This window comes from Labeo rohita, chromosome 17 (genome assembly GCF_022985175.1).
Source record: "Labeo rohita strain BAU-BD-2019 chromosome 17, IGBB_LRoh.1.0, whole genome shotgun sequence".
Lineage (NCBI taxonomy): Eukaryota > Metazoa > Chordata > Actinopteri > Cypriniformes > Cyprinidae > Labeo > Labeo rohita.
Genome location: NC_066885.1, coordinates 5,119,104 through 5,131,003, shown reverse-complemented (window position 1 = coordinate 5,131,003; position 11,900 = coordinate 5,119,104). Strand labels below are relative to the sequence as shown.

Here is an 11,900-nt window from a genome sequence, read left to right as displayed (position 1 = left end):
ACAACAAGCGGTTAATTTGTTCCAACCACGAAACCGTTGTGCACACAAGCAAAACACTGCTGCAGTGTTTGGTTTGCCAATGAATCGATGTGTTTAAACAAACCGTTTAATAAATAACTTTGAATCACTCATCATGCAGTCACTTGTCACCTGCTAGCAGAAAAGTGTAACTACAAAAAGTACTACTGAAAAATAGCAGTCTGTTGTACAACATATAACTTATATTATATTATATTGAAATACATTTTAATTTAAACATTAAATATATTATACTAACTCTATAATATAACAATGTACCTAAAACATATAGCCTAGATCAGATCTTTATTAAAATACACACACACACACACGAAAGTACTATTCAGGAAATAATAGTTCTCTATAATCATACATTTATAAACAGAATAAATTGACATGGTCTAAATATTGAACTGCAAATGCTGAATCATAAATAATAACAAAGCTAAGAATAATGCTGCTTTTGCATCCCATTTCATCCAAAAAGTTCTACTTTATCATCTGCTTATAAAACTATCTTAGCGGATCGCTAATGATCAATCTTTTTGAAACCTAATCAAAGCATGTGTTTCATGAACTGAATGGAGTGTGTCAAGAAGAGCGGTGAGTACCCAAGACCAGAGTTAAGAACCACTGGACTATAGAACAATTCTATATAAAACAAGAGTTAATTTAAAATAAAAAAATGTCACATCTAACTTTAAGATGCTTGTTTTAAATGTAACCTTCTCCATTTAAATACTTTGGTCAGTTCAAGAATAATTTATGCAATTTTATATATATTATTTTTTAATTGATTAAAAGAGTAGTTTAATGTCTGTCCTATTGTTCAAAAGTTCAAGGCTGATGGGATTTAGAAAGTAATTAGTAATAAATAACACAGTAGATTAGATAGTTAGTTCATATATATATATATATATATATATCTGAAGAGCTCAGATGCAAAACCAGCTAAAAGCCATCTTGGTCAAAAATGAGATGATGATACTGAGTGAATGCTCCAGACACATAGTATACGTCCATCAAATACTTTTACTTCAAACTCGCTAAATTCCAGCCTCAGCCCAATCAGAAGTACCAGTACTAACATAGAAACCTATACAAAGTAGCCAGAAAGAAATTCTAATTTTAAAGAAATATGTCAGATGGATTTAGGTGCTTTTGCATCTGAACTCTTCATATACACTGTACAATTTACACCTATACAGAATTTTAATGTTTAATTTAATTAGATCTGTCCTGTCCTGTCGTCATCTTTCCGTGTGTGGACATATGAAAACCTGCTGATGCAGCAGTTTATATTGGCCTGTATAACACTGCCATGTACATTACATGCTAAACTCTCAGAGTTGTCATGACAGAAATTATATTAGAAAAGAGAAATAAATTTACAGAGATTATGTGAGTGTCAATTATGTCAACTAGTTTTATTCACAGGAAGCTGTTTAATTTCACACAGGGACACTGACGTAGGTGAGGTACCTAGTGATCTATCATAACACATGCACAAAACAGTACAATACCAAAGAGAATATATAAGGACAGGTATAACACAGAATGACCTGAAGATATAAGTGTTTGTTCACAGAAAGATTTGTCTAAGAATTAATGAAAGAAGTCATTTCCTATAGCAGTATGTGTCTGTTTTTAGAGAGAATTAAATAGAGGGGAATTCTCTTTACATACTCTTAGGTCATAAAGTTAATCTGGTCTGGCTAAGGTGTCTTGGTTACCATGGTAACCAGGGGCCTGGGAAGAATATTTTCAAATGCTTTAGTTCTGTGATTATTTGTTAAATCTAATGAACAATTGTGTGCCTGATTAGTCCAGTTGCTACAAAACTATGGATGCAGACACACTGTCACAGGATAGTTCTGCTTTTGTTACTGTATTTCTGTGAGACTTCTAAAGCCAGACTGTATTTGTTCAGCAAACAATTAAAAGTCTGCCAACAGTAAGAAAAGCCCTTAGTGGAGAAACTAAAGCATTTTAAAATATTCTTACATCACAGTAGGATATAAATATAAGCATTTACTATGCAGACTTACATGGATTTACCAACGCATGAAAAATACATTCAGAAATACACTGGTTCAAACCTAAGTTTGTAAATAGATCATCAAACAACCTCCATTCAGTTCATAAATCCATTATATTTCTAGATAACAGAAATAAACTGATCTACAGTTCATAAACTGGTTTACATTTTTTGCAAACAGCTTTTCTCTCCTGGTGTCGCTCGTATTTTTCCTTTCACAAAATGGGAGTCTGCTGAAACAGTTCTGTTTTCACTTTAGCTTCACAATGCTTTTATATAACAGTTCAATAAACAATAAGTTAATATCTTACGTTTTAGATACAACAAGCGGTTAATTTGTTCCAACCACGAAACCGTTGCGCACACAAGCAAAACACTGCTGCAGTGTATTGGTTTGCCAATGAATCGATGTGTTTAAACGAAGCGTTTAATAAATAACTCTTTGAATCACTCATCATGCAGTCACTTGTCACCTGCTAGCAGAAAAGTGTAACTACAAAAAGTACTACTGAAAAATAGCAGTCTGTTGTACAGCATATAAATTATATTATATTATATTATATTGAAATACATTTTAATTAAACATTAAATATATTATACTGACTCTATAATATAACAATGTACCTAAAACATATAGCCTAGATCAGATCTTTATTAAAATACACACGCACACACACGAAAGTACTTTTCAGGAAATAATAGTTCTCTATAATCATACATTTATAAACAGAATAAATTGACATGGTCTAAATATTGAAGAGCTCAGATGCAAAACCAGCTAAAAGCCATCTTGGTCAAAAATAAGATGATGATACTGAGTGAATGCTCCTGACACATAGTATACGTCCATCAAATACTTTTACTTCAAACTCGCTAAATTCCAGCCTCAGCCCAATCAGAAGTACCAGTACTAACATAGAAACCTATACAAAGTAGCCAGAAAGAAATTCTAATTTTAAAGAAATACGTCAGATGGATTTAGGTGCTTTTGCATCTGAACTCTTCATATACACTGTACAATTTACACCTATACAGAATTTTAATGTTTAATTTAATTAGATCTGTCCTGTTCTGTCGTCATCTTTCTATGTGTGGACATATGAAAACCTGCTGATGCAGCAGTTTATATTGGCCTGTATAACACTGCCATGTACATTACATGCTAAACTCTCAGAGTTGTCATGACAGAAATTATATTAGAAGAGAGAAATATGTGAGTGTATATGTGAATATGTGAATGAGTGTCAACTATGTCAACTAGTTTTATTCACAGGAAGCTGTTTAATTTCACACAGGGACACTGAACTATCAGAATAAACTTCAAATCCAGCATAGAGGGGTTCAGTGAATGTGGTGTTGAATGTGTGTAAGTGTGTGAGTGTACGTGTGTCAAAGACGCTGTAGAAGGACAGACGGCCGGCCGACCAGTTCAGATACACTCCTACTCTGTTAGAGAGACGTGAAGGGGCGGATATGTCTGTGCTTCCATTATTGTGTTTGGCAGTGAATCTGTCATTAAAACAGGTCAGACTCCAAGACCTTTCACTGCATCCAAACCAACAGTCATTAATCCATCCTTTCCTGCCAATTCCTTTATATGTCACTGATATATCAGTCTTCCCCTTGTATTCAGTCTCCCAGTAGCAGTGTCCATACACGTATAATATCACATATATGACATAAGTATTCAGACTCTCTGCTAAGCCAGTTGACATTTAGCTCAGGTGCATCTCATTTCTGGTTTGTTTTTTGTCATTATGGGGCACTGTGTGTAGATTGATGTAAAAGAGAAAAAGAACACTGAATACTTTCTGAATGCACTGTATATAGTCACATGATTTAGTCATATATTAACTAAATCTAACAAAATTAATATGACTATATATTTAATCATATATTCCAGGTAGTTTCATTGACGATTTCAGTCCAACCTGAACCCTCTGTGCAGCACAGTAGAAAAAAACAACCTATTTAATAGTGAAATGTGAAACAACAACCTTAACTAATAGTTGCAAGTGCAGCCAACAAATGGCTAAACTGCCACATTTTAAGATGTTAATTAAATTATAAATATATTCACTAAATGTCAAATGCTGTTCAGTCTCCAGTCACATAAATGAATACTCACACAGCTTTTTTGCAGTTCACCACAGCTGGTATCAGTCTCCTTCTGCCCTCATCTGATGTGTTATATTTCTTTAAATCAAACATATCCAGAACCTCCTCTGATATCTGAAGCATGTAGGCTATTGTTGAGCAGTGAGACAGAGAGAGTTTCTTCATTGAGTGATTCTCTAACTAGAGAGAATACAACATCAAAACAGGCCGACATTAGATTACGATTACAGTAGTTTATGACAAATATTTACACATGCTATTAAATATTCAATGATGCATGAGAATGAATGCAGAAATGTGTTGGCTCAAACCTACCTCTGTTTAAACAATGAAGAGCATCAAGCACAAACTTCATTCAATTCATAAATCCATTCATATCTCAGTCTAGATAGCAGCATTAAACTGATCTCTTTCTCAAATTCTTTCGTATTTTTTTTACAAACAACTTTCCTGTCGTGATATTGTTCGCGTTCCTTTAACAAGACATGTTTCTGTTGAAACAGTGTCGCTTTTGATAAACTGGTTCAGTTTACATTTTACCTGTAAAATGTCTGCTGTGGGTAAAAAAACACATGTACAGGTGAAGCAGTTTTCTTCATTTCTGAATATGTTCACATCTAATCCAAATGCCCTCACTTTATCTGTGCTAAGGTGAAAATAACATGTCTTAAAACAGGCCACATAAACACTAAATATAGGCTACTATTGTTTAAAACATCAACAAGCACTGAGGTGGTATTTTATCATCACATTTCACTACTAATAAGTTAATGTTATGTTCCTCACATGTTACATATATTATGTATTTATTATATCTTTTATTAGTCAAATAATAACGTCTTAAGGGAAAATATATCTTAATATACTATGGACAGACAGTAGCCGGTAGCACACCGAACGAGAAGCGGGTGACAGAGACCTCTGGTGGCGAAATAAATTTACTGCACTGGACTCACACACTCATTTGACCTACAAATATCCATCCATCCCTGTCACTAATATTGATATGAAATGAATCAGAGAATCACTGGAATGCTTTTAACACAAATGTAGCCTTCTGTTTCAATTGATTTCCTCTATAAAAATGATATTACATTATCACTCACTGCCTGTAATACCTCCTGTCCTCAGAACATCATCTCCACTGATTCAATAATTAATAGATTTAATCTTCAACTCTACTGAACAATCAGTTTGACTACGATTGTAAGACTAACACTTGAGAATGTGCGAAGGGGAATCAGGGCTATGCACAAACATTTTATATAATATATAAAATTTAAGACAAACTAAAATCTAGATATACCACCATTCAAAGATTTGGGCTGGTATTTTTTTTTTATATTTTTGAAAGACGTCTCTTATGCTCACCACGGCTGCATTTATTACAGTAATCACACAAATGTTGTGAAATATCACAATTTAAAATAACTGTTTTCTTTTAATGTATTTAAAATATAATTATTCCTTTTGATGCAAATCTGAATTTTCAGCATCATTACTCCAGTCTTCAGTTTTACATGATCCTTCGGAAATCATTCTAATATGCTAATCTGCTGCTGAAGAAACATTTCTTATTATTATTAATGTTAAAAACAATGTTGCACTGCTTCATATTTTTGTGGAAAAAACCATCATACATTTTTTTTCCAGAATTCCTAATAGGAAGCTCAACATTAAGTTGAAATTGTTTTGTTTTGTTTGGTAAATCCACTGTCACTTTTACTTAATTTAATGCATCCTTGCAGAAAAAAAAAACAAAATATTAATTAAAATAAATAGAGAAAAAAAAAACAGACTTTTGTACAGTAGTGTATATAACTTAAAAGAGTAAATAAAAGAAACATATCCTGAAAGAAAAAGACAGTCACTCTTATACAGTTCACACACAAACAAACCACACTTAATCACAGACTAATAAGTTTACAACACGCTTTATGTATTTACCTCATTAATTTGTTAATTATAGTGATGCTCATACACTGTTGCTCATGAAATGTACACACTAAATCCACTTAAAATGTTTTTCCTTCTCCAGATTCAAACTTAAAACTGACATTAATCTTCTGCTAATCTTAAACAATTAAAAACTAAACTAAAATTAAACTAATGCCTTCAGAAAGGCACATCAGTCCATGTGGAAAGAGACAATGGTTTATCTGGGCCGTAGAAATGTTAAAGACATTCATCTAGCATGATTAGGAAAAACTATGTCAAAGCAGCATAATGGAGTGCAATATTAGGTAGCGTGTGAACCATCATTTACCATAGTAACAGAGCAAGCACTTGCTAAGACCTGTTTACTGTGAGTGAGAAACAAATGAAAAAGTTTTGTTTCTCACAGGATGATGTTTAATCTCACACAGAGACACTGAACTACTAAAATAAACCCCAAATCCAGCATAGAGGGGTTCAGTGAATGTAGTGTTGAATGTGTGTAACTGTGTCAGAGTATGTGTGTCAGAGACACTGTAGAAGGACAGAGTGCCGGCCGACCAGTTCAGATACACTCCTACTCTGTTAGAGTGACATGAAGAGACAGATATGACTGTGCTCTTATTGTTGTGTTTGACAGTGAAACTGTTTTTCATACAGATCAGACTCCAGGACGTTTTATTGCATCCAAGCCAACTGTCATTACTCCATCCTTTCCTTCTGATTCCTTTATATGTAATTGATATATTAACCCCCTCTCCACTCCATTCAGCCTCCCAGTAACAGCGTCCAGTCAGACTCTCTCTGCACAGAACCTGATGAAACTCATCAAATCTCTCTGGATGATCAGGATACGGCTGCTTCTCTATCACAAGTGTCACCTTTCTGTTCCTCTCAGACAGGACGAGACGACTGTTTATTGTATTTAAATCCATTGTGAGATCACATGCATCTGAACACAAGAAGAAAAATTACATTTCGAAAAAACAAAGAAACAATGATTAAAATTTGTGTTTTAATATGACCTATATTTCTTCCCACTTAACTGTCAACTGTGATGTAAACATCCTAATTGATATAATGTACTAATTACTTTCTGAGAGAGTTTGTTGTAGGGTTAGGTGCAGAAAATATAAATCCCTACTATTAAAATGTAGAAAGTGTAGGAACTTACATTTCTGTGGTCCTGTTCTAATCCTGAAGTCTCCTGCATGATCCACACTATAAAAACAAATTTTATATGATATGATAATGACAAAAATAAAGGGAAAACAATTCAAATCCACACACTTAAAAAATACTTATTACATTACTATTATTATTACTATTATAAAATCACACACAATTTTGTATTTCTAAATTAAAAATAGGTTTAAGACTGTCAGGGAGATTTGTCAAACTCTGTATGAAGGTTATATTTGTCTGAAATATGTGATTTCATATGGGTGACATGTTTCTTTAAAGTTCTATTATCACTCACCTTACAGTTTAACTCTCAAACAACATTCTGCCTTACAGTCAGTTTATCCTAACAAGTGAACTAACCTTTGATTCACTAAAAAAAAACCTTTCTATCAGACATACACCATGATAAAAAACACATGGTACCTAATAGTCACGTAAATGGCATGGTACTGTATACAGTATATGAGCTTCAAGCCTTGAGCTACAGATTCACCTTTACATTCACTGATCATTTGGGTCTATATTCTTTCATATGTGCAAGCATTTTAAACAATAACAGACATTTACTAGTAGATGACCAGAAGCAAACGAATAGTACATTTAAACATATATATAGACAATGCACAGATCTACTGTCTTGTCTTCTAACTTTTACATAAGTATAAAACTTGCCAGCAGATGTTTATCTAGGAGGATGCCTAAAAGTCAGATTATTATGATATTTCAATTTAAACCACTTTATTAATACAAAGAAACACTTTCCAATCCTTCAAAATATTGAAAGTCTAAAATGTCAACTCTGTTCGTTTCCTTAAATGAAGTTCCAAACGTAGGTTCGGGAGGAACCTAATCATTCAGTCCTATCAATCATCATTACAAGCCTATATAAGCAGCTCTCATTGCACCGTCCCAGCCTCCGTTCTTCCGGCATCCCTCCACCTCCCCTTCTCCTCCTCTGTTTCTGTTATTCTCCCTCTAGATAATATCGCAATGGGGGGGCGAACTCTGCACTCAAGCCGAGCCTCGGGTTCGAGCCTCCATTAAGTACAGCAAGCCAAGTTTGTTTACCATTGCCCTTAAGGACTGGATGGGCAGGCGAACTCGTGAAAGGGGTCATCGGATTCAAATTTTCCCACAAGTTGATATCATTCTTTAGGGTCTTAATGAAAAGACAATAATATACTCTGGTTAAAATATTTCAGTGGTGGTGCACACACACTGCCAACACACATTTATGTTCAAACAAGATGTAAAAGTGAGTTTTGTAACCAATGATCCCTGTAAAAACTAATCAACTGTAATGGTTCTCAATAGCTCACACATGTACTTCATAGCACACACATGAGCAAACGCATGTGGTGATTGTTAGTGTTAAACATACTTGAGTTTGTCCAGTCTGTAGTTTGGATCAGAGAGCAGCTTGACTAATGATTGTCCTGGGTGATTGTAGCTCAGATCCAGCTCTCTCAGGTGTGAGGGGTTTGAACTCAGAGCTGAAGCCAGAAAACAACAGCCTTCCTCTGTTACCATACAGCCAGATAATCTAAAAAAAAACATGCACACAAACACTCAACATCACATCATCTGGGACTGGAGATCATCTTAAACTGATTCACACACACAAGTCTTCTGATTCTTTTAATTCTGCTTCAAATGAAATTATTAATTTAATAAATTTGCCAGTTTTATCCACAGATCACTGATTACAAATTCAGTTCAGCTGGAGAAACTCTGGGTTTAGTGTTTTACTCGGGGTCACAGTGTTGATGGAGCAGATGATCTCAGTAACAGTTTCAGATCATCTTCACTCCTCACAGCAGACATTTAATTAATCACAGAAAAACAGGTTGGAGCAAATACAAACTCAAAGTAATCAGACACATTGGGTTGTGCTGACATATTACAGATCCAGGAGATCAGGACCAGAGCGGAGGGCACCTTTAATTTCATAACCAAGTGAAGTTTCCTCTGTTTTATTACCTCAGTATGTTGAGTTGACAGTTTGAACTCTTCAGTCCATCAGACAGAATCTTCACTCCTAAATCCTGCAGGTCGTTGTGACACAGGTCCAGCTCTCTCAGTGAGTTTGATGATTGTAGAGATGAAGACAGACTTTCACAGCACCGACCAGTGAGATTACAGTCAGCGAGTCTGCAATACAAAAGGAAATATGGCTCAGTACAGAAGATATGGTTGGTTAAATTATTGTTTTCTGTGTAATATATTATACACATTGATCAGATGACTAATGAGTGAACTCCAAATTTCGGTTTAAATATTACAGTTGGTAATTAGTAACTAAATGTAGATGTGTTAAAATCTAAACACTGTGTTCCAAGCATTTGGAAAGAGTGTCTGAAGTTTATTCTTAACAAGATCCCTGGTCATTTCAGTTTTACTTTAATAGCCTGAGTGTAACACTAGCAAAACAGCCTGTTTAATAGTAGCAGTCAGTGAGATGGAATGGTCATGATAAATTATTTGAATAAAAACTGACACTCTCAACTGCTGTACCTGTCTAGACTAATTTAAAACTCTGTATTTTCATTGGAAATCTAATCTAACATCAAATACAAAATAAAAGTAAAGGTGGCCCTTACGAAAAACATGGCACATCTCCAATCGCATCAATGCATACTCACAGCGCTTTTCTGCAGTTCACAACAGCTGGTATCAGTCTCCTTCTACCTTTATCTGATGTGTTGTATTTCTTCAGATCAAACTCATCCAGCACCTCCTCTGATATCTGACGGATGTAGGCAATTGTTGAGCAGTGAGACGGAGAGAGTTTATTCACAGAGTGTTTCTTTGATTTCACAAACTTCTGAATCTCTCTGTACAGAGTCTGATCCTTCATTTCCAGCAGACAGAGAAACAGATGGATGCATCTGTCATCTGAGAGACACTCATCACCCTCAATTTTAGCTTTAATGTACTGTGTGATTCTCTTGATGTCCTCTGAGTTGTTCACTGTGTGTGTCAGTAGATCCTGTAGGAGTCTCTGATTGGACTCCAGTGAGACGCCCAGCAGGAACCGCAGGAGAAGATTCAGGTGTCCATTTTCACTCTGTAGGGATTTATCAACTGTGCCTTTTAGTAGCTCAAACAGAGCGATTTCTCGATTATACCACTTATATCCTTTCAAAAACGTTTTCAGTGATCCCATGTTCCTGACTACATGTGAGTAAAACACAAAGAAAGCAGCTAGAAACTCCTGAAAGCTCAGATGTATGAAGCAGTAGACTTTCCTCTGATGAATCACAGATTCCTGCTTAAAGATCTCAGTGCAAATCCCAGAATACACTGAGGCATCAGTGATGTCTATGCCGCTCTCAACCAGGTCCTCCTCATAGAACATCACATTGCCCTTCATCAGCTGATTGAAAGCCAGTTCGGCAAGTTTCACAATCACGTCTCTGTAGGACTGCAGGAGTTTTTTTGGATCTCTCTCATCATACTTCTGACTCCTCATGTTGATCTGAGTCAGTAGGAAGTGGATATACATTTCAGTCAGAGTTTGAGGGATTTCTGCACTCTCATCTTGTTTCAGGAGGTTTTGAAGCACAGTGGCTGAGATCCAGCAGAAGACGGGTATGTGACACATGATGTTGAGGCTTCTTGATTTTTTAATGTGTGAGATGATTCTGTTTGCTTGATGTTCATCACTGATTCTCTTCTTAAAATATTCCTCTTTCTGAGGCTCATTGAATCCCTGAATTTCTGTCAGACGGTTGATGTATTTTGAGGGGATCTGATTGGCTGCTGCTGGTCTGGAGGTGATCCAGATGAGAGCAGAGGGAAGCAGCTCTCCTCTGATAAGGCTTGACATCAACACACCCACTGATGAAGATTGATCCACATCAGTTACTTTCTCAATGTCTGAAAACATCAGTGAAATTCTGCTTTCATCCAGACCATCAAAGATGAACACAACTTTACACTTCTCATAAATCTTTGAGTCCAGATCTTGTAGTTCAGGATGAAAGTCCAGCAGAAGTCTGTGAAGACTATACTGGTGATCTTTAATCAAGTTCAGCTCTCGAAATGGAAGCACAAACATGAAATCTACATCCTGATTGGCTTTTCCTTCAGACCAGGCCAGAATGAACTTTTGCACAGAGACAGTTTTTCCAATTCCAGCAATGCCTTTAGTAAGAACAGTCTTGATTTTGTCTTTCTTCTCACATCCTGGTTCATGTAACAATTTAAAGATGTCATTGCAGTAGATTGGAGCGTCTTGTGTTCTAGGTTTTTTCTCCATCTGTAAAACCTCATGTTCTTCATTCACTCCTTCACTCTCTCCCTCTATGATGTAGAGCTGTGTGTAGATCCTGTTAAGAAGGGTTTGATTTTCTTTTTGTTTGATTCCTTCAAATAATCTCTCATACTTGTTCTTCATGCTGGTTTTCTGTTGGTCTTTGACTCTCTGTATGATGAGTGTCTGACGGTCAGAGTCAGTGCAGGTCAGACTGGGCATCGCTGATCTGATCACATCATCTCTCTTCACTCTGCAGAATCTGAAATTAATAGAAAAACTGTGAAAAAAACATTCAAATGTCACACATGCTTATGTTCACACATATATGACAATTATTCAAGGGTCAGT

The 11,900-nt window shown here is 35.6% G+C and overlaps 1 protein-coding gene across 2 annotated transcripts in view; it reads right to left on the bottom strand.

Moving 5' to 3' along the window:
- Positions 1-4,735: 4,735 nt before the first annotated feature.
- The window catches only part of LOC127179497 (NACHT, LRR and PYD domains-containing protein 3), a 29,958-nt gene continuing 22,793 nt past the window's right edge, over positions 4,736-11,900 (bottom strand). For both annotated transcript variants that reach the window (XM_051133045.1, XM_051133046.1), the window contains exons 6-10: positions 9,937-11,811; positions 9,275-9,445; positions 8,676-8,837; positions 7,284-7,330; positions 4,736-7,061 (exon numbers count right to left, since the gene is read on the bottom strand). In XM_051133045.1, coding sequence (XP_050989002.1) covers positions 6,475-7,061; positions 7,284-7,330; positions 8,676-8,837; positions 9,275-9,445; positions 9,937-11,811 — 2,842 coding nt within the window. In that variant the 3' untranslated portion in view covers positions 4,736-6,474. The remainder of the gene's footprint in view (positions 7,062-7,283; positions 7,331-8,675; positions 8,838-9,274; positions 9,446-9,936; positions 11,812-11,900) is intronic.